This window comes from Chroicocephalus ridibundus, chromosome 6 (assembly GCF_963924245.1).
Source record: "Chroicocephalus ridibundus chromosome 6, bChrRid1.1, whole genome shotgun sequence".
Lineage (NCBI taxonomy): Eukaryota > Metazoa > Chordata > Aves > Charadriiformes > Laridae > Chroicocephalus > Chroicocephalus ridibundus.
Genome location: NC_086289.1, coordinates 58,517,257 through 58,540,820, shown reverse-complemented (window position 1 = coordinate 58,540,820; position 23,564 = coordinate 58,517,257). Strand labels below are relative to the sequence as shown.

Sequence of the window (23,564 nt, the reverse complement as noted above, 5' to 3'; positions counted from 1 at the left end):
GGGTACACCAAAAGGAAGGTAAAGTCACCCTTCCACGTAGTTTGACTTTTGCTCCCATCTGCCTTCGCTGCCCTAACAGGATCAAAACTGCAATCATTTTGACAGCATTCGCAACCACGCCGCAGGGTTACTCAATACCACCCCCCCCACCACCTTCACGTGCAAGAACATTAGGCCAGGCAAAGGTTTTAGATCTGTTTATTCAGATACAAATTGAAAGCAGATGAATGGAGCACAGCCCCACTTCCTCTGCTGCCTCTTCCCCTAACTACAAGGGAGAAGAGGAGAAGCAGGCAGAAAGCAGCAAATAATAATTTAGTGACAGAAGCACTGTGGTTCCCAGTTCAAACCTCTGCTTTTGGATAGCCTAGGGACAGTTAGAGCATCAGTAGGTCAGTCACGGGGGAAATAGGTCATTTCTAGCCAGCTGTCACCGTCCTTGGGCATAAAAGCATCAACTGACAGGTTCCAATCCTAAATGTACAAAACAAAGCCTTGTAAACAGGTTTGCAATCTGCAGCATGCACTAAGGAAACTACTTCAGCAACTACTATTGCAGTTTGCATTAAGACCTTTCTCTGAATTCTGTGTGCAGAAGGGCCCTAGGCAGAGCTATCATCTTAAAGTAGCTAAAATTTCCAGTATAATTGGACCTTCTCAAGGCATTCTCTCTTCACTGCCCTCTTGGGGATGATCACACAAAATGGGTTTCTCTGGGTTAGCTCCTACGGTGCCTTTGTGCATACTCTGCAGGGAGAGGGAGCTGGCAGAGGACAAAAGGAAAAAGGAAAGGTGCTGACAGCTGGGAAGCCTACTTGGCCTTCAGGCACCTTTTCTGATTTGGAAAGGGAATGTCTAACAGGAGTAATTGGAGAAACTGCAGAACAACCCACTGAGAATACCTTGAAGACTTTTATAGCTCACGTTTTTGGTACCAACAGGATTAATTCCCTAGCTGCTATGCCAGCACACGGGCCCGGGAACAAGGAGGCACACGACTGGCAGATCTCAGCTGTCCTGTTTTGCCTCTCCCAGCTGTGGACTTCTTTTTTTTTTCCCCAGGGCTGTGGAATCCAATTCTCTGCTTGAAGCAGCTTTCCTGAAGATAACTTGCTGTAGGGGTTAATCTGTTGTAGAAGCACAATGCTTTATCGACTCACCGAGCAAGAACACACATTTTCTATTCTTCCATTCTTTCTGCTGTTATGTAAACCGAGATTGAGACATTCCTCCCCAGCGTCATGGGTCTGCTCCACCTTCCCAGCGAGCATTTTGCTTACTGAATTACCAGTCACTTTTAACTTCCCTCAACTCTCTTTTCATAGGATGTGAGCAGGAGAGGGGTACTGCACCTGCGAGGATGCGCTGTGTACTGCAAAGCATGAACAGGAGTTGTATGGTAGGAAGCCCGGCCACCTGCGCTCCCGGGGCTTCACAGCTGTCTCGTTGGGACTCATCTGCTGTTCATTTGCGTTGTGAGCTGCAGTCCAAGTTGGCCAGTGATAAGAGAAGCTGCTAAAGGAATTAACTGTACATTTCACCTGCTAAGTGACGGGTGGCTCTATTTAAGCTTCAGAGGGGAGTCCCCATGTAAGGATTTAGCGCTCTAACGATTTCTATGCCTCCCCCAGAAGGCCAACTGACCTGCTGATGTAACAGATAGGCTTTGAACTCCTAAGCACCACTGCATCCACTTCCAGCAACTGTTTTCTGCTGAGAAATTCCGACTCCAGCCAGTAAGGCTGTAACACCCACTTGGTTCTTCATCCCAACGCAGACAATGCGCGCTCCGCTCAGAGGCTGCACAGAATGCCAGGATGGACAAGAGGCGGGGATGGCAGCAAGCACCTATGAAAACCGGTAGCCCCAGGCTCTCGAAGGAGCTTCCCTCCCCCCCTTCTCCCCACACATAACACAAATTTGCAGAGTCAGTTTCTTATTTGTTTTCAAAGGGATAGGATTTCGAAGTCTTCATCTTCCGAGTCAAAGAACCTTTCCAATCTGTCGGCATCGGAGGAGTCTGCAAGAGAAAGAGAAAGCATGACCTCCGTGGGACGTACTGACTGCTCGGTGTCAGTGAGACCAGCAGCTGGAGGGCAGCAGAACCAGTGTCATGGGCCCATAATTTCCAAGATACTCCGTGACACACCTGAGTGAAGGCTCTGAGGAGGGATGAGAAATAGCACACAGCAGTAGCACAGAAAATGCACTGGAGACAATACGGTGCGCCGAAGGTGCATCACGTTTCACAGACCCCGAACACAGCCCTGGTGCAGAGCAATTCTGTGCTGCGACGTGTTTTGTATGACCTTCCTGGGCTGCAGCTCTGTATTAGCAGAAGACAGTTCTGCTTCAAGAGGCTCAAAATAGGAGAACTGACCCAGGTCTGGGCTAATATCCGTGAAGATTTCTGGCCCAATTAAGCAACACAGGAACATTCCCCCCCCTGTGTATTAGAGACTTGTTTTCTGCTATAGTTGCCTTTGATCCAACGACTGGGGAACGTAACGACACAACATGCACTCTCCCAAAACCAATTAGTACAGTCCCATTTTGTGAGGAAAGATAATGTACTTGATCCCTCCTGTCCATCCTTCCAACTCTGTGATGAGGAGGGAGCACATACCTAAAGGGGAAGCAACTTTACCACAGGGGAAATTCAGGTGAGAACGTATGGGCAAACTGGGTAAGTAAAGGAGAAACCTACGTTATCTCAGGCTTCAAGAAAGCACACACTGGACTCGGCAGAGCAGCCAGCCAAAAGCTAAACAGCGATAACTGACGGCTGGGGACAGAGGAGAAGCACATGGACACAAGGCTGCAGGGCCCCCTGAACATTTTGTGACAAGCTTTTAATTCCATAGTAGTGCGTGCAAATGCCTAGTGTCACTGTTCTCGATCAAACCGCAGTGCCCATGGGTCCTGGCAGCACAACTTCCAGAGGTGCTCCTCAGAGGAGCAGCCCCCTTCACTTCCGTAACACAGCAGAGAACCCAACTCCCTGAGGAAAACTGAAAACGAGAGGCTGGACATTGATGAGAGTCTGATTAATCCTTCTTGTGAGGGGTAGGACTGTAAGAGAAACAGAACAGCCACAGCAGATGGGAGAGGCTCTGCAACCTAGGGAAGAGGGAGAAGAACAAGTAGCCCACTACAAAAACATTTTTAAGAGTAAGAAAGGTAGCACTTAAGGACAATTTAATACAGGCCAAGATCAATTGACAGTTTAAGGTAGTCGAGCATTCTTACAGAAAAGGGCAGTGAGATAAGGAAGTCTTTGAAAGCTGATGCTAAGGGAGAGAGAAAGAGATAGCAAGGAAGCACAGGGTGCAGGGCGCAAGTGACGGGACATAGTCCAATGCCTGGCAACAGGATAAGTTTGTCCACGCGTATTCACTCCTCTTGGCAGAAGCTGTCAATGGCTCTTTATCTCCTGCAATGTTTCTGCACATTATTAACGTGATAAGCAGAGCCTGACAGCCAAGATACCGCCCAGCACTTGTTCCTTTTTGCACTGGTAGTGGCATATGCACAGAGAAGGAGTGCCTTACACTGGAACCAAGTTCGAACAGCACTGTCCTTGACCATTTTCATTACCCAGAAACTCAGTTTTCAACCTTTTCAATGGACCCTTTTGATTCCTCCAAGCATCCTTTTACAAGTCATAGATTCACACTGCTGTGATGGCCCACAAACTGGAGTTTCTTCCTCTCAGTCACCACCACCAATCACAGACTCATTCTAAAAAATCATCCTGAGATCACAGAATGTGTTGGGTTGGAAGGGACCTTTAAAGTTCATCTAGTCCAACCCCCCTGCAGTCAGCAGGGACATCTCCAACTAGATCAGGTTGCTCAGAGCCTCATCAAGCCTGGCCTTGAATGTCTCCAGGGATGGGGCCTCCACCACCTCTCTGGGCAACCCGGGCCAGTGTCTCACCACCCTCAGTGTAAAGAACTTCTTCCTAATGTCTCATCTAAACCTGCCCTGCTCTAGTTTAAAACCATTGCCCCTCGTCCTATCGCTACATGCCCTTGCAAACAGCCCCTCCCCAGCTTTCTTGTAGGCCCCCTTCAGGTACTGGAAGGCCGCTGTAAGGCCTCCCCGGAGCCTTCTCTTCTCCAGGCTGAACAACCCCAACTCTCCCAATCTGTCCTCACAGCAGAGTGGCTCCAGCCCTCTGATCATCTTTGTGGCCCTCCTCTGGACCCACTGCAACAGGTCCATGTCCTTCTTGGGCTGAGGGCTCCAGACCTGGACGCAGTACTCTGTGTTATGGGATCTGTGAACCACTAGTCGAAAGCCAAAGAACTAGATCAATTGCCCTAAGAGCTCCACATCAAACTGCTGGGGAAAAACGAACATACTAGAAGTCACTGTGCAATTCCACACCATTTCCAGAAAACCAAAGGGACCGGCTCACCCGTTAGCTCTGCCTCCTCCCTGCATGGCCTCACCTGGTGTAAGATTGAGGACATCGGGGTTGGAGAAATGCGACGGCTGGCGTTCGACCAGTTCGAACATCGGCAGCGCTCCTCTTACCAGGGACAGCTGTGGAGCAAGAGTAGAGCCGTGAGAACCAACAACTCTGTACTCATGGTGCTCTGGGTCTTTAAGGGGTAATAACGATCTGTTGAGACTTCATTGCAGTTGAAAAAATGTTTCTCAAATCTTTGACTCGCATCATCAGCAGAATTGCGGAGCTATGCTCTTTTTGGTTTTTTAATAAACTTACTTTCACATGCTTTAAAATGAGATCAGGCTGCAGAGAACGTGCTCTCTGTGCAGCAGTTTGAAACAAGACAATACCCTATATTCCTTTCCTGGTGATATAAACACAAACCTTTTTGATTTGCTGGCACCAATCGTTAAAGTCCTCCTCCGTGTTGCAGAAAAAGCCCTGTAAAAAAAGAACTTCTCTTTATGTATTGTAGATTGATCATTTCAGTCTTAAAGCCTTGTATTAATACCAAGCAACAGGACCAGGACTGCGAGCAGTTACACCGCCTAACTGCCTTGCTTTTAAACTGTGTCTTACGCTGCCCTGTTAAACCGAACGCTCCCCATATGTTTGATGTGACCAGACCATCCAAGCGCTGGAACCATCAATGTAATCGTCTGCTCTACTGCAGAAGGAAAACTGGGCAGAAACCAACCCACATGGAAACAAAGGGCAGGCATCTCAGGCGCAACAGAAAACAAGCCACACCGAATCATGCTGTGGATTTGGGAATGGATTCAGATCTGCCCATCAGAAGGCAGGACTCAAAACCCAAGCTAAACCTGAGAGAAGAACGGTGCCCCATGAAGAATGGAATTTAATTGCCATGCATGGCAGATTCCCCTGTACCAAATCGCTTCCTGCACCAAATCGCTTTGGTGCCCGTACCAAATTGCTTCCTGCACGAGGAGCTTCTGTACGAACATTACTGAAACCCACGGCAGCACCTGCCCAGAGCACAGCGTGCCCGTAGAGTACCCAACCCATCACCACTGCCCTTGCCCGTTCCCCGGGGAAAAGGAGAGCTGTGAAACAGAGGGCCCACAACACCGCTCCTTCGGGTGATCAGCAACAAGCAGCAGGAACGCACCACCGCAATGGAGGGGTCGAGCTCGGCAATGCTCATTCTGCAGGGCGGGTGCTGGCAGTGGAAGCTTTCATCGGGGAGACAGCCGCTGTCATTGGGCTCCACTGCAGGCTGCGTAGTGTGGGGATCCAGGTAAATGAGTTCCTCACCTGGACAGACAGGCAAGGAGACATGAACAGGAAGAACTGTTCCAAAAAGCTGGCCTTCTCATAAGCAAAGGGTGAGATACAAAGAGGAGGAAGGGCGATGACAGAGCCAACTCTCGTAACCCCACAGAAGAACCCACGTTCTAGGGACAACTTGTTTTCAGTCACTTCCCCAAATGCTTCTCATCCAGGCAAAGAGCCAGCTGCCAGCAGAACCACGGTGCCTGCTGCACAGCAACAGCCTGGGCACAGGCACTATTTGGATACTGTTCCTGCACATGCCTTCCAGGGTCCCATGTAAGCTCAAGTCTGCCCCAGAAATCCAGAGCACAACCAGATTAAGGTCTCAGGCAGAGAGACAAAAATCACAGGGAAGGAGGAGAGTAAACAGACAACAGTTTGTAGAATTTCAGGAAGGGGACAACTAAAGCCCCTGAAGGGAAGTCAGCTCTGAGCCTTGGAGAAGGCCTCTATGTACACCTCTTTAGAGATTTAGGATTTAGACAGGATTTAGCGTTACACAGTGGAAGTTCACAGCCTGTACTACAGCCACCATTCAAAGCTACATCATTCGGGTCCTCACAAAGATATTCACAGCAGCCTTCCACACTTCCAGCAGGAAAGAGGAACCCTGCAGCACGCACTACAGACCAAGGTGGAGAGCTGTACCGCTCCACAAGCATTTTTTAGCTGGGGGGGAGATGCTTGGAAAGTCTTTGCACTCTGGGCACTCACCTACATAGCCAATGAAGTAGTGAGCACTGTTTGGTTTCCCTCCGATCACTCCCAGGGACTGGGGCATCATGAAGCAGTGCTGGAAAAGCAATACAGAAAACACACAGCTGACAGACAGTGAGACAGCAGGTGGCAACAAAGGCAAACATCGAAAAATGCAGTGGGAAAGAAAGATGGGGACACTGAAAAACAGCAGAAACAGCCATTTCTGGAGAGAAGCTCCGCCAGGAAGGCTGAGGGCTGCAACACAAGGCTTTCAAGTAACACAAAAGCAGCTCAAAAACACCTTTAACTGCTGACAGGAACAGACAGATGGACCAAACAGAAGCAGCAGCACTACTCCAGGACTCAGTCCAGGCAAGTCCTGGCTCTGCTGCAGTCAGCGGCAAGATACTGTGGAACTGTCATCAGGTTGCAACAGTGCTCTTAGGAGGGAACGATCATTCAGGAAATAGTTTAAGTTCCTTATCCAGCTGCAGTATCCAGGCACCATCTACTGAGTTCAGGGCAAGTAACCTCGCATGAATCTGGAGCTCTTACCCATGCAGCTCAGAGCTTGCTAGCTTTAGTACACAAGACAATGTGCACCCTGTCTTGTGCGTGTACTCTGCACACCCTAAATTCAGCAGCCTCCTGATACTCCACACTGCAGCCGTCAGCCAAATTCTAGGCTCAGTCTGCAGTACAAGCTCCAGCATCAGAGCCACAGGGAGTTTGCAACACTACGTTCATTAACGCTCAGGCTGCCACCAAGCCCAGTACAGTTGTGCTGAACAAATGTTTCAGCAGGTTGGTACCATCTAAACACAAAGAGGGACTGAGATTAAGTTGTGAAGTAAGATCCTTAAAAAAAGAAACCCCGAACACCAAAAAACCACAATCCCCCAAAAGCCCCAGAGATTTTCCTGACTAAAACCTGCAAGAACCCATATCCTGACCTCTGACAAGGATTGTCTCTAAACACATTTTTCTTTTGAAAATAGGACAATTATTTCTGACTATTTTTACCCCAAAATGAAATTCCAGAAATGACTTCATTCTCATCAGGGTCCTTAAGCATCAGAACACCAAGAATTCAGCTCCACGTCCCCTACCTTTAGTGTCTCAATATAGGCTTCATTGATCTCTGTGAGCCCAAGGCGGAGAGGTATCAGCAGCACCAATGGTTTCCACAGTGAGAGCCTATCTCTAACCCCCGCTTCCTCTGGGTACCCGTTATAGAGTACGTCTGACTCCACAGCAGGGCATGCTGCAGCTCCAGCACACGGGAAGTTGGACTGGCACAACCGCCCTACAGAAAGGGAACATGAGCAGAAAGCGTCAGAAATAACCTCTGTTTCTAGACCTTGAGTGATTCTATTCGAGCTCTGATTAACAATTGCTATTTAGTAAATGCCTACAACACTTTAAAAAAACAAAAGAAAAGCGTAACGAAGTCCAGTGCTGGGGTCATGCGATGTACGTACTCCCTGCAGGGCTTCTGGTAGGGCTCAGCATTTCATCTAAGCCGACATCAAGATTATGCCAAAGCATGCTGTACTCACAGCCACCATCTGGTGGGCTGTTAAAATGCAAATTCTTCCAGCGGTTGAGCAGCTAAGCAACAACCTGTGCCAACAAGGTTGAACGAGTTGATTAGGAGGTCAGGCAAGAGTCCTGACTTCAGAGAGCATGTAGGCAGAAAAAGAAAAATCTGGACTACTCCAGAGGAGTTAATGGAGGAGATGAAGACAGTTGAACCAAATGAGGAAAGCATTATGGCTTAACACAGGAAATATTCACCTGTAATTGGCGCTGTAACAAGATACAAACATAGCATCTAGAGCAGTTGTAGTTTTCCTGAAGTTCACTACAGCCTTCAGAAATTTTATTGGGGATCATTCAGAAGCTACTTTAGAGACCTAAAGCAGGATGATCATTAAACTCTACAATTTCAGCATGAGCTTTTGCCTGTAAGATATGGGGCAGTAAAGCTCCTCGGGGCATACGCGTGACATAAGCGCTATGCATCCTCATTCTACAGGTCTGACAAACACACAGCCAGGCTGTAACGCAACCAGGTCATGTAAATTCTGGTACAGAAACATCTCCAAGCCTACCTGTCTCACTGGCCAATTTCATTACTTGCTGGGTGTGTGAAGAAAAAACCCAAACCCCAAAGAAACCCACAGCACTTTAATCATAAAGCCAAGACAATTAGACAAAATGCCAGAGGCTAATTTAATTAATTCCTGGCCTCAGCTGAATGCCAGGACACTCTAGCAGGTAGGACATGATGTAAACACCTTCATCACCAGCAATTTCAACAGGGTGTATACTCACTACTAAGAGCTTCAAACCCAGCTGAACCAGGAGAACGTTACACCCAAGGGAGAACAAACAGGACTTTGTTCTAAAGCCTCAGTATGAGAGACAACCTGCGCTGAAGAGTGTGCAGGTGATCCCTACGCCGTCCCTCAAGGAGAAGGTGTATGAGTGCATCTCTCATGCCCAGACATATTACAGTGACCGGAGGTCTTGAGACAATTGAAAGTCATTATTCATAGTGATTTATCCTCTTGGAACAGTCAAGATCATGGCTTTTTTTGTTGGCAGTAGCTTGCCTGTTCCGATGATCTGAAATCAGCTGCCAAGCCAGCACTGTTGCTGCACGGGGTGTCCCTGCAGGTTTCCTCATCGGGCAAAGCAAGTGGCAGTCCCGCGCTGCAGTATGAACAGGTTTAACCCCGGTTTAAGCAGTGGGGAGCTTGGCAGAGACTAAACTCAGCCAGCCTCTTTGGCAGGCTTTGCAGCACTGTGGTGTCACAGCACAGCGGAACCTGCCTAAAGCTTCCCAGCTGGATCCAAACCATTTACTGCAAATATACTCCAACAGATCTGACACAACATCTCTCCTGCTGCTGCTGCTGTCAGGTACTGGCTTTACTGTCTTGGTTTCTCAACACCTTTCTGATGCACAGGATTCTCCAACACACAGCTAAGAGCCCCTTTCTCGTACAACAAACTGACTCAGAAGGGATAAAGATAGATGTTTTCTTCACTGCTGTAGCGAAAGGTATTTCCTACACACCTTAGGCTGAACAGTGACCAAACTTAACAAATGTGTGAAACAGCGTTAACTTCTGAATGTTTCACTATCGACACATGTTTGGGGCACAAGATATATAACGCATATCTACAGACATATAACACATGCGTCCCACTCATACAGTGACTTTCCGGCCCTGAACGGGCACATCATGATTCACATTTGAGGAAAATAAGCAAACATCCCACACGCACCTCACAAGCTGTACGGACACATTGCTTGAAGCAGTGTCAGTGCTGAACACGAGCCACACGGACAAGAGCCTGCAACGTATCCAAGCCTTGCAGTCAGCATGCTTCAGTTCTAGAAATAACATTTGCAGGCTAAAGATGAGAGATAAATCCAATTTCTGTCCTCACGCTGGCCCTTGTTTAAGCCAAGGGCATCTGCATATACCTTTACAAGACTATGTGTACCTAAGGTTAGACAGGCACTTCTCAATCAGATCCCACGTTTCTCGGCCTCTCAATTGAGACCACCTGATAAGAGATGTGACTTTGTAAAGTGACTGTCCTGCACTCTAGGGACAAATCATCTGTTAATTGATTTTTGGCTCCGCGGCAGCCAAAGCCAGCCTAAATGGTGCCTGCCACAACCTCATCTGTAACCTTGCACCAGCTCCAGCGCTCACTGGACTGTTCTACGTGCTGTTTCAGAACACTAACCTGGCAGAAAACACTGCGTGGGTTTGTGCTGTGTAAGCGCACTGCCTCACGAGTTAGTCTAAAGCAAGCGAGGGGAAGGCTTGTGTGGCCAGGACCAGGCAGGACTGCAGCAACCAGCAACGCAGGCGTTCAGCTTTGGTTACCGCAGCCTGAGCAAGCATGCTAGGGATGAGCAAGCAAGCAAGCATTGCGCAGCTGCTCAGCCTCCAGAGCCATCCTGTTGACAGGATGCACCAAAAAAAAAAAAAAACAAAAAAAAAACCAGAAAGAAAAAAAAGAAAAGAAATAACCCGTGAGCACTCCTTAAAACATGAGATTCCCTTCTTCTCTCCGCCTCCCCTGCCAATTTTGTTCATTTTCCTCTTCAGCAATCTGTTCTAGTTTTCTTATTCTGCCTAATAGCAGAGACATTCCTACCCCATTATGTGAGAGAGGAAGCAGCCATTTACTGCTCGCTACCTGTGGCCAGAAACAAGTTTGACACTACCTTCCAAGCAGCTCCCACCTACTGGCTGAAGGTCAGCAGACCTCCTCTCCAGATCCAGAGGCCACAGTGCCAAGTCAGAGGCTTTATCAGATGAAGCCAAAGTCAAACAAGGGACTTCCTTGCCCTAGAACAGCAATTCTCGTCTGGTTTTAGCATGCTGGGACACAGCTTTAATACAGAACATTCACTTCATGCTTGTTGTGTTGTACTAGCACTCTGGCTTCTTGCTGCCAGAGGATATGCCACATTCTACCTCCAGGTGATACTTACGGATTTCTTCCATCACTACTGTGTTGTCCATGGCTATATGGACTGCCAGTGAACTCCATGTATCAAAAGTCGCAAGTTTTCTATAGGAAAATTAAAAAAAAAAAAAGTAAGCAAGGATTAGTTACGAGACAAAGATGGTGGTGTTCCGAAGAGGAGGAACTGGATTACGAAAGAGATTGGCTTTCATCAATTGTGCTGTAAAGTATGTTTTTATACAAGTATCAGAGTTGTAGATTCTGTTGCCACCGGTTATTATGGCCAGGTTGCAAATGGGACCACACCTGGGAATTTGTCCCTCAGCAGCTACTAAGTACAAGAGCCCTGATAGAATCTCCAACTCAAATCCCATAGCTTCTGGTTACCAGAAAGCGAGACAGCACAAAAAAATAGATAATAATAAATGAAAAAAAATAAATATCACTTTTATTTTCCCTACAGTGTCTCCTGATCGCCTATACCAGATCCTGGGCTAATTCAGCATACAGTATGACCTGGGAATTGCTTTCAGGCAATCCCAGGCTATTCTAGGGAGATCCTTGCTCACCGAATCAAAGTGAGGAAAGAATGGCAACAGGAGGGAGAATGTTTCTCAAAATACAGTGTGTCCCAATTATTAAAGGCAGACCATGCTCCAGCATCGCTCTGATCCTCTGCCCAAGAACCCAGACAGCAAATACTAATGCTTTCATGCTAACGCATTAGTGACTTGATGGCTCGCTGGCAGCTTTTTGATAACAATGACACTGTTGTCAGGTCAGCAGAGGCAACTCTGAGGCTAGCAGAGATCCAAACTACGGCAACCATCATCCGCTCTGACCCTTGCTTCTGGTCTGCTGCAGAGTATTGCACTCGGTTCTAGCGGCAAGCACATTACTTGTGGGACGTGGAGAGAGATTTTTGGGGGTTGTCCTCAACTTGTAGCCTGTCTCCTCTCACGTCTTGCCAGCATCTGAATAACATAAGGGCTCGTTTCAAGCTCCTGCCCAAGCAGGTTGATAAGGTCAAGCAGGTTGCCTGCTAAAAGTGTTAAAACATACAGTTGCACTTCAGTCAATGGGCAGAAACCTGTAAGCTACGAGGTACTGCAAGCCAAATGACCCCGCTGCGGGGTTCGAAAGACATAAAGGAAAAACACAGCACTTACTTGAGCACTTGTGCGACTGTGTTTGGTCCGTACCACTGACCTATGGATTTTCCCTCTCCAACTCCCATCTGGGCTGCATCACAAGAAAAAAACCAAAATAATTTAGCAAATATTTTCACCTACACCATGTCCCTTCCTAATCAGAGTTTGTATTTAATAAGGAAGAAATCTCACTTGGAAACACTTTTGAGTCAGCAGAATCTACCCTTTCATGGGTATCTTAGTGTACATGGACGAGAGAAGCATATCCTCAAGGCCTGTTAAGCAAATCCTTATCCTTTCCCCCAAAGGCAATAACACAGAAGTTCAAAAGGCAACTCCCTACAAAAGCTGTGGCTGCCCCATCTCCGGAGGTGTTCCAAGGCCAGGCTGGACGGGGCTTTGAGCAGCCTGGTCTAGTGGGAGGTGTCCCTGCCCAGGGCAGGGGGGTTGGAACTAGATGATCTTTAAGGTTCCTTCCAATCCAAACCCTTCTGTGATTCTATGAATGTTACCTCAGAAGAAATTTTACTTAAGAGCGTTTGATTACCAGGACCACCCCTGTAATCTGCAGTTCTGTTTGCTCAAGCTATAGGTGCCTTAACACCCCATAGGAAAAACTGGAACAGGCTGCTTCTCTTTTATTTGCCAGGGAAGTTTGTATCAAAGTGAGACCCTTCCTTAGTCCATTTGCTACTTCTCAAGAATTTCTTCGCTCAATCATCTTCTCGTTTTACAAGGTCCTAGTGAGAACAGCAACAACGCGAGTTCCTCTCACCTTAGCTAGCTAGGTTACGGAAAGTGATGCTGAATATAACCTAGAGCATTAGGCAAACCTGACGGCCTTAATGGAGACAAGAAGAAAGATCCATCACAATCCATAATAAAGAGTGGTAGTTTTACATCACGTCAGAAAACAAGTATCACGTACTACCTGACACCTTCGTTGGGGTTTTTCTCTGGCTAAGCCAGTAAAACAAACACGGAGCAATGTTCTACATTCATTGAAAACCCAGAGTATCTCCACCCCTTTCAGCACTGACTCTTACCTATCTGGTGAATGGAGTAGTAGCTGTCTTTTTTGTCAATGAAGGCATTAAGAACATTGAAGTAATTATCCATCTGCCTCTTCCCTTTTATCCACCTCCAGTCTAAGAGAGAAGAGAATATATGAAATAAAACACAATATTTATTAGCAACTAGAGGCTGCAAGCTACAATTCTCTTCCATGTGCATCCATCAACTGACTCGATTTTCATGTTGCTATCTTATTACTAGGGATGTGAGGCATTCCCAACGCCAAAGGATTAATTTTAAAAGAAAACTAAGCATTCTCAAAGCTGAGGTAAAGGAATATCACTCACAGAAAACACCAACTGTACCTCTAGCCCCCAGATGGGAAATAGTGTTACAATTTCTCATTGACTGGCACGAGCTACATATTCTGGGAAAAAACAGGTGACCTCTGTTGACAGTTATTAGTTGTTTAGCTTAAAGAAGTAAGTTTTAATTAGAATAACTTACTTAAGATTATAATATGATGTGATTTATGCTGTTTGCTTAGCCTTTAGGCCACAATAGAATTAATTTTCATTGTAATTTTTCTAGCAGCTGGTACAGTGCTGTGTTTAGTCTTTTAGTATAAGAAAAATGTTGATAACACACTGATATTTTAGTAGTGTTTTCCCCAAGTCTGGAACTTTTCAGTTCCCCATGTTCTGCCAGATAGCGCAGGTGCACAAGAAGCGTAAACCAGAACATAAGGAGGCTACAAGCCTCGGCAGAGACTGCAAATCAATGAGATAAGAGCAGTCAACAGCCAACCTGCCTGGACACAGAAGAAGAATCCAAGAAGGTTTTAGAAGACTCCAGACCAAAAATCACCACTGGACTATCAGACATGTGAACAGCACATGAGGGGTGCGTGTAGAGATCCCAAGGGTGTAATTGCCCAGGGATTTCTTTGTTCAAGGTCCCTCCCTTTTTGGAGGCACCCTGCCTGGGCTGAGCTTGCTGCTGTACCTTTCAATTAAATTACTTATTTTTTTATAAAATCTGAAGCTTGGGACTCTGCTGTGGGAAGCCTAGGGTTGAGCCTGAAGCAGGAGGGAGCACACCCAAGAGTATGTGTGAGTGCGAGGAGTTGAAAGGGGCACCCATCAACTCACTGGGGTTGCCCGCTGCGAAGGGACCCTGGTGTGAGCAGTTAGAGACTCGGGTGATGTGTGCGCGACTCCTTGAACGGTGTGCAAATGCTGGGGCAGCAGCTTCTCCTCTGACAACCTCACTACAAAAATCATCCCCTACAAATTTGAAGGCCATCAACAACTCTCAAAAAACCACTCCACTATAGCTCCTTACAGACCAAGCATGGGCCAAGCACAAGAACAGAAGTATTTAGGGAGAGGCGACTACTCTCAGTAAGTGAGGGCTTTGTGACAAAACTGAACTATAAACAAGAATCAATCTACTAAGTTGTTTTAAACTTCAGTTATATAAAAAACCCTTAAAGAAAAATCTAGTATGCGGATTTAACCAGCATGTTACAGGGCTCTACTTCATTTTAAGGCTTGGACAACTGTATCTATGCAGAGTTGTAGACAGCGGGGAAAAACCTGCTGATTTTCCAGTAGACTTTTCTCTCAACAGCCCTGGACTTGAGGAAACTGAAGAAAAAGACACAGAGCCCTCAGCAACTCCCAGCTGAGTTACGTGCTGCCCTTACAAGTACTGCACTTGTGGGAACACGTGGCGCTGGAAGTCAGAATGGGCTGTGCGCTGGTTTACCTCTTCCCAAATGCCTGCAAACCAAGGCCTGAGCAAAGATCATCTGGCCACACCGCAACATACAGCCCCAGCCAGTATCAGATGTGGGACCGGTTCCTCCTGTAAATGAGAACAGAAAATAAATATGTAATAAATAGTAAAACAGTACCAAGAGGGAGAAGAAATGAACGCGCTGTAAGCCTGCAGAGGTAGCAGGTTCACCCGAGAAGTCAGGCAGGGAATAAGGACTACCTTAGCTCACATACCCAAGGCTGAGGAACAAAAATGCAGTTATCAGTGTTTATTAAAAACAAACAAAAAAAGCCCTCTAAGACTGAATGAAAGGAGAAAAAAAAACCAACTTCAAACGGAAATCCAAACAATGCAAGCAGAAAGCAAGCTGAATTTCTCGGGAGCACGACAGCCCTTGAACCTAGTTGCAGGCTCCCAGCCCAATTCAGAGACACATTTCTACAGAGGTGCTTGTTACAGGTGACTCCTTGTAATCCTCATCCTAAGAAGGCAACTCATCATGTAAAACAAACCAGTCCCAAGGAATTCCCACATCATAAGCGGCTACCACTGGATGAGATTCCAGAGCGAACAACATAGTTAGGCCAAAAAAAAAATGCCAACAGTCAAAAAAAATCCACCCCAGCAACGAAAAAAACACAACCTACATAAAATTGGAGAATAAGCTGGATATTAGCTCATGCTGGAAAGTCTGAGACAAAAGCCTCAAGGCTGGAAGTATTTCCCTGACAGAACTTGAAAAGGAAACTGCTGCTCCTCCACTGAAGCTCTGGCTGTTATTGCAAGCTTCATAGATAAAATATTTAGTGTGACCAGAGCAAGTGAGCTGTCTTACAAGCACGCAGTCAGCTGCGCCTTAACACCACTGATAGAAGTAGTTTCTTTGTAATGCTGCTTTTTAATTTCAATCCCATGCAACTACTTTGCATGAAAAGCCCAGGGAGAAAAATCATCAAAGAGAACTATTTAATCACCTTCTGGATGGTCAGCAGCTATCCTCTATAATTTTGCCAGCAATTTATAACATATGCAACATCCAAAATTGGTACTGCTTTACAAAATTAGCATGACACTCCCCTTCCTTCTGTGCTTCCCCACTTAAATATTGTGAGCTCTTCAGAGGGTAAGTGGCCAACGATAAAAGGGATGACTGGGAAAAGAAAGACTGAAAAAGGAAAAGGTTTACTGTACGACATGCAAACTGTATCTATACTGTAAATGGGAAATGACTCAGAAAATGGGATTTCTTCCCGCCCCCACCCTCTAATAACTCGCGCAGAAACCCCAATCATAATTGTGAGCCATAGTTAAACACATGCTAACCCTTCAATTTCAAACGCATGTTTAAATATGGCTCACAAACGTGAATTTAAAGGGATTAAACTGCATCAAAGATGTCTCATAGCTTCTTAGGCAAAGGGTTTCCCAGTAGGGAAAGAACAGAACAAGCTAGAAGGACCAGCTACCAAGTCTCTTTTCCAAACCTGAGCCATTTTTCTCATCAACTGCCGGGGATGACGTTGACAGCGAGGACATGGATGGGGCTTGGAATCCCATTTACCTGCTCTCAGATCTCTTCTGATATCCCTTCCAGTCAATACAGAAAACCACACCACAGAAGAGACCATGCAGAATATCTTAAGGAACCAAGACATCCTCCTTCGAGGAGGGAAATGTTCCCCATATTACAGTTCCTGTGTGTAACAGCCACTCCAGGCATTTAAAAAAAAAAAAACAACACACAAACAAACAAAACCCCCCACGTAGTCCAGAGCAGATGCAAAAAGGCAGTAATTTCTGCATCATAGCTCTAGCTTTCATGTCTTTAATCCACCTCAAGCCCAAGACCATCATTAAATATTTCACGTTAGACTTATGTAGGACTTAATGAAGTACAAAAATCTTCTCATGTTGCTCAAAGAAAGGATACTTCTAGGTAGGCTTCCCAAACTCATTCTTGTGTCCTTTTTAAAATCACTGTTATCCCTCATATCCAAGGGGATGAGGAATTCTCATTATCAGTCTATCCTATCAATTAAACAAAATGTATTTCAGATTCCTATAAGCGGAAATGAATTAACGTTATGCTTGTGGGGACTGTTTTATTAGGTAGAGATCACCAGATTATCTTCATTCCCAGGATATACTTAGACTCATCCACAGTACGTACCGATAGCAGGGAAGTTCTTTCTGTAGGTGAACCAAAGCCGAGAGGTCACATCCAACAGGATCTCTTCTTTCTCTGAAAATTTTTCAGTATCAAAAGGCACACATGTGAGGGTAGCACCAAACACAGCTAAATCCATCTCCCACCCACCTCCCCCAGTGACAACAGCAATCTGCTCCTCACTCGGTCTGTGTGCCCAGAGAGGCAAAATCTGGCTGAGGAACAGGGCAGTGCCGCTGTGCAGAAGAAACTTTCTTTTTTCCCCAAAAAATAGCTGCAATCAACCTAAGGAAATCATGGCCATAGGCAAATTATGAAGCAGTAAACCATTTTCCTGCCTTGTTCCCGAGCTATCCCCTTTCCTCAACCATCCTGGCCCCATGACACAAGTCACAATGATAATTTACTGCCCAAAAATATTCCAGAGCCCACAGAGATGGCCGGAGAGAGAGAAGCATGGCACTTGCAGTCTGCATGCTCTGCCAGCAAAGAGACACACACACTCTGCAGTCGCCTTGCTGCTCAGAAAGCAAAGCCCAAAACTAACGATGTCCTCTGGAGCATTAGAGCATGTTGCACCGTGCACGCAAAATACCTGTAAAAACACTGTATTTCCGGCCGAGGATCCAAACGGGTTCTTTGGTCTCAGGGAAGTCTTCATACTCGAACCTGAGAGTGTCATAGGTAAGAGTAGCTAGAAAGAGAAAGAAGAAATTACATACCTTTCGCAGCTTTTCCTTGGGTTTTAAAAAAATCATACAAAACTACAGAATCAGAGCTGCTCTGGGCCAGCACCTTGCACACCCAGAGCACCTGGCTCGAGCTGGCAAGACACGGTACGGCTGCCCCTGCGACCACCGACTCTGGAAGACACAGAGAGCTGACGCAGCCCTGGCTCACCCCCGGCTGCTCCACAAGCAGAGGAAGGCAGAGCTGTGCAGAGGTGTACCTTAGCTGTTCAGAGGCAAACCTTAGGTATATTTTACCGGTTCCCTTCACAGCATGGCATCCATCAGTGCCCAGATATCCACCACCTCTTACAGGACTGCTACAGAACGACTCAGCAGCACAGGCTGCCCTTGGATCAGGGCAGCCTAAGCTTTCATGCAAGAGACACAGGCAATGGGGAGGGGAAAAAAAAAGAAAAGAAAAAAAAAAAAAAAAAAGGAGATTTGCATGAACCATGCTCCACTAGGTCTGTATTTGGAAATAAGGCACTTCAAAATGGTCTTGGAAGCCTGGAAATGAACCGTCTAATTTTGTAGCTGTGAACTCTTTAACAAAAATGCAAAGCAGAACTAAGCCAGACTTTTCTGCAACTCTTAAAGCTATTATTGAAAATCTCTCTCTCACAGCAAATGCAATAAAATCTGCAGTAACACGACATGAGTTTAAAACAGGGCAACGGACTAAACGACCATAAGCTCCTCAGCCCCATTTTCTGTGAAAGCTACCACCCTCCACGGTGTACACCTCACTTTTGACTTCCCAGGAGTCACCTGCTGCTTTTCTCTGGTGCTGCCTACACAGCAGACCTCACCCTTCTCACACCTAGAAGACCTTCGTAGATGAGCTTTCCTCCCAATCGTTCCCTGCTTAGCTTTCCAAAGTGTCATCTGGAGCACCAGTAAATAATAACTTGGCCGATTTGCATCAATGATAGCTCTAGAAAGTCACCACAAGGTTCTGCTCCCCCTTCTTTCAGACATCTAGGATACTCCATGTTGTGCTGGGGCAAACAATCTACGCAAGACATTTTGGCCTCCTTTGGCCTTTTGCCCTGGGGCTCTCTAACCTGAAATTCCAATTCCAAATGTCGAAGAAAATAAGTAAGTAGCAGCAGCAAGACACCACCCCCGAGACCAACTACTGTTTAAGCAGGAACCCTGGCAGAATAGAGATGAAAACAGGCTTCTAAATGAAATTTTCAATTCGACTCTGGTCCTAACCCTAGCCCAAAAGATTTAAAGCACGTTCCTCGTGCGAATTAGTCTATAGACTGTTTCAGGCACATTTACAATAGTGTGGGCCACTCATTTCCATCCTGTGATGTGACTTCTCAACAGCAAGCTAAAGCAAGGCAATTCTGCTTGCACAGAAAAGTACCAGCAAACTAATGCAGTCTTTTCCTTTAACAAACCTTAGCAGGGAAATTAAAAATTTCTTTACCGTATGCTAGCCAAACTTCACGAATCCCCAGCAGTCCACGCCTTCTGCGTCTGTATTTAATAGCTTGGCTTACTTTTACTCCCTTCCTTGCTCAATGTTGGAGATTTCTTTCCAGGGAAGAAAGCAACGTGGTTTCTGCAGATGTTTTCAAGTGTGCACCACATTTGACTTTCTCCCTTAATTTTCAGAAGTTTCCCTTTGGGATGAGACATTACAAGTTTATTCTGATAGCTCAAAGGGAAGCTAGTAGTTTTTTTTTAATTCAGGGCATTACCAGAAACTATCTTAACATAAAACCTGAAGTTCTCAGGTTTTAAAGCTCCAAGGAATATTTCGTGGGTTTATTTTGTCAGTTCTTAAGCTTGCCATGCATCCAGCTCTCTGCCAAAGGAGCCTCAAATAGCTTAAATAAAATTACTGAAACAAGGATGCTACAGAGAAACTATCAAGCTATCCACCACCCCTCTTTCTCCTTCCTAGCGATGCTTCCTCGCCTTCTCAAATGTCACATCCTCTGTGGCTCCACGTTTCACAGGGCACCAGCTCCTCAGCAAGCACAGGATTTGCAACTGGCAGCTTCACGGCAAGGATCTGCTGGAGTCTTTCCCCTTCAATCAAAGGAAGGGGTCAGCAGGCGGGAGGGATTCCCAGGCTGCCCGCTGGACCAGCTGCGTATTCAGGGAATGCGGCACATGCAAACTGCTTGTGCCATGACACTGCACATTCGCGAGGAGAGTCCCAGCCTTATGGTCCTGCAGCTGAATGCCTGACATCTGGGCTCCGCGCAAAGGTCCTGTAGGTTCAGCTGCGCATCCGAAAAATGGGGTCAGACATTAGTGCATATGTTGGTTTTATGGAAGAAAATACTTGCCACCATCTGAAAAGGCACAACCGTTAAAGGCAGAAGTTAAAGTTTCACCTTCGCAGGCAGGAAAATTCAAACGATCAATAATTTCATAATGGGAGCAACAAACTCCCCACAAGACTTGAAGCCACCAAGTGTTTCCTTTTCAAACATCTACCTTCCTGACACACTGGCACTTTTTCAAAACTGCATCCATTGTGCTATTGCCCAAGCGAGCTAAATATGAGCCAGTGGGATCCAAACAATTCAGGGAGGGGTACAAAAAGCGTCACAACTTGCCCAGGAGCCTTTCACTCCCTCTTAAAGGCAAAGGGTCTGGAAATAAATTAAACTGGAAATTCACCAAGCAGAAATCTTATCTGAAGATGCTCCCTTCGGAGCTGCAAAAGATCAGCAAATTTCTCAGGCAGCACTCCAAAACTTCACCTTCAAGAAGCCCTCAATCTATTTTAAATACTGACCTCTGAGCATCCAGGACAGCAGAGCAGCAGCCTCCGCAGAAAATCTGAGCACACATCACATACAACAGTTCAACTTCTTTCCATGCACAGCGGATTTACAGTTAAAAAGCCAAGAGTTTCAGCCCTGCAAAGCACACTCTCAGAAAGGCAGCCTCGCTTTCCAGGAGCCTTGGGCATGCGGTGAATGATGTGAGGTTAGCTGGATCTCTGCCCCATGGGCACACCTTCCACGGGGTCTGCCGTAGTGTCCCGCGCCACCTTCTCATCCCACACGCTCCCTAGAAAGCTCTGATGGAAAAGACAAAGCTTTGTATGCGCCACTACAGAAAACATCTATATTATAGAACCTAGGGAAAGGTAATTCAAACTAAACCCGCATTAAATACCAGCATTAAGCCTGAGTGTTTGAATTCTCTTCCACTTCTGTACGTGTGGTTAGATTTGCTCAGTTATAAGATAACAGGCCACACCAGAAAAGCCTGCTTTGTATGAAGCGCAAGGAACCGACCCTTGACGCACCCAGCACGCGCCTGCGGTACCAGTGACTTTCAATACCAGCGTACTAAATGTGAGTACATGCAGGGTTACTGAAAAGCTCTATAGCATCATCTTGACATAGACCAAGAAAAACTGCCTCAATACACAGAATTAGGGTAAAGGGTGAAATCTTGCCTCTCTTCCTGTATTCTTAAGCTGCCCAACAAAAAGTTGAGCTAAAAACATTAGCCCAACCTTTAATAAGCTCCCACATAAACAAACACAGAAGCGCAGCCAGGCATCACAGAGCAGACCCTGACCGGTGATGCCAGTTTGCAGACGTGCTGAAGGCAAGATACGTGCTCACGGCAAGTATGAAGTCCTTGACAGCCACTAACTTTACCTGCTTTACCAAAACCAAAGCCATGTGGTTTTCTATCAGCTTTGGTAAGCAAATAACAACAAGTCAAAACTTTGATGACTCGAACGGATGTACGGCATGTGATTTTCCCTGCCATTTGCACAGCAAAACAGCTGATTTTCGCTCCAGCATCAATCATCTTTCATTACAGTTTGCCTGAGCAGCTTAGATGTTTTGTTGAAAAACTTTATACAAAATACTGAAGCAGAGGTTTGGAGCATCATATGAAGGAAAACCAGGCTTTGCAATAACTCACTTCCCAAACTGCTTCTTGGGCTTCCCCCAGTCTCTAGAGAGGCCTCTCTCTCCGATACTGTAATGTTTCTCAGGGAGTGCCTGCAAGGGCTGAGACACATTTTCCCTGACTCCTTCAGCCTCCACAAAAGAATCAGAAATGCGACGGACAATCACCTCCCTCAGCTGACAGAGGGACATCACCCAGGGCAGAGCAGAAAGGAGGGAAGCTACCGGCTGTAGAATGTTTCAAAAGAGAGTCAAGAAGAGAAGGTAACTTCACTGTGTAGTAAAGCCCATTGCTGAAAAACGCCCAGAAAGCAGATAACCAAAAAACAGCCTAAAGCCTTATTTCTGGCCTTTGCAAAAGAAAGATTAAGTCTCTTCTTTCTCCTAAGCTCTTTCAAACAAAACAAAACCCGATTATCTAAGCAACAACAAGGAATTAAGAGACAGACGGGGAGGAAAGTCAGTCTACTGTAGAATGGTGCTTTTTCTTGGAGGCCCAGAGCAAACAGTTCAAAGTCTGCCCGTCAGGCCCCTGACTGTCTCAGGAGCAGGGCTGGATGCCAAGGGGCTTGAGCTCTCATTGCTCCAAAGCCCAGAGAGCCCCCTCCTCTTTGTGTAGAGAAGATCCAGCCCTACTGTCTGTCACAGCGAGGTTCTCCTTCCCTTGATAAGCCTCATAACGCTTACAAAAAGGGAAAGCAAACATATCTCCCAGCTCAGGTTGTGTAAGTTCACGTGCTGGAATGCGTTTTGTTGCCAGGCACTAGAGACTGGATGCAACGATGTGCCAAGGATGCACCAGGCAGAAAGTCGGGACGCTACCAACACTGATAACAGCAGCAGCTGCACCGAGAGGGCAAACAACCCAAACAACAGTCTGGAGGGACAGGAGCTACGGATTCCCCCCACAGACACACGCTCCCACAGCGCGGAGGAGGAACCCACACGGCACAGGAAGATGTTCGTTATTATGGAACAACACTTATCTCTGCAGAGGGTGGATGAAAGCTGTTACTACGCAAAGGCTGGGAGGAAGCAAGTCCCAGCCCAAGTGTCAACACACTCCTTTCTTTCCTCCCCCTGTACCAAAGCAAAACCTCTATTGCAAACCTCAGTAAAGGTGACGAGTGGCCGCGGTGCCCTCACCCCCAGCGCGGCGGAGGCAGTGCCAGCGCCTGGGGAGCAGAACCCAGGGACACCTGCCCTGCCACCGCTTTCGTCCTCCGGGTCGCTCCCCGGACAGCCGCCAAACAGCGCCGAAGAGCTTTTTTGGACGGACGGCGAGAACCAGGCGGAGAAGGACGGGAGGGATCCCCCTCCCTACTGACAGGGCTCCGGCCTGCACCGGCGGCAACAGAGCCCCGGCTGGGCCGCCCCGACCCACTGCCTTTCCCCGCTAAGGTAAGCAGCCGGGCCCCGCCGGGCCCCTCAAGGCCGGGGAGCGGTGACCGCCGGTCGGGCGGGGGCCGCACTTCACGGTGCCGGGGGAGGCCGCGCCGCTCCGGGCCGCCCGGGCCTGGGCCGCCCCGGGAAACTGTAGGCCTCCGAGGGCCGACAGGCCGGGCCACGGGCTCCTAAGGCGGCAAACAGCCACCGTGCCCCGGCCGCGGCACGGGAAGGGGCCGCCCCCGCCACCCACCTGCGTCCATGGCGGCGGCCCCGCCGAGGGCTGCGGCCGCTGCCGTCCTCGCCGACACATACGCCCCGGCGCGGCTTCAGGCGCGAGCGCGGCGCCCGCCCAATGGGAGCGCCGCTAGCCGCCGGGCTCCGCGGCGGTTGGCTGCCGGCGGCGCTCATCACCGTGCGCCACGCCGCGCGGCTTCCTCCGCGCACTGGGGGCCGCCATTTTTCCGTACGGAG

At 47.3% G+C, this 23,564-nt stretch overlaps 1 protein-coding gene across 2 annotated transcripts; it reads right to left on the bottom strand.

Annotated features, from left to right (window-relative positions):
- Positions 1–181: 181 nt before the first annotated feature.
- Positions 182–23,437, bottom strand: ATG4B (autophagy related 4B cysteine peptidase). 2 transcript variants are annotated; one of them, XM_063338760.1, is made up of 13 exons: positions 23,344–23,437; positions 17,664–17,762; positions 17,072–17,143; positions 14,890–14,988; positions 13,152–13,253; positions 12,124–12,196; positions 10,980–11,059; positions 7,564–7,760; positions 6,470–6,548; positions 5,592–5,737; positions 4,844–4,900; positions 4,458–4,551; positions 182–2,020 (listed from the first exon to the last, which is right to left on the bottom strand). In XM_063338760.1, the coding sequence occupies exons 1-13, from the start codon at positions 23,351–23,353 to the stop codon at positions 1,947–1,949; spliced, it is 1,182 nt and encodes a 393-aa protein (XP_063194830.1). In that variant the 5' UTR covers positions 23,354–23,437; the 3' UTR covers positions 182–1,946. The 2 variants fall into 2 exon arrangements, with proteins under 2 accessions (XP_063194830.1, XP_063194831.1); XM_063338761.1 differs by lacking the exon at positions 23,344–23,437 and adding an exon at positions 20,564–20,722.
- Positions 23,438–23,564: the final 127 nt, after the last annotated feature.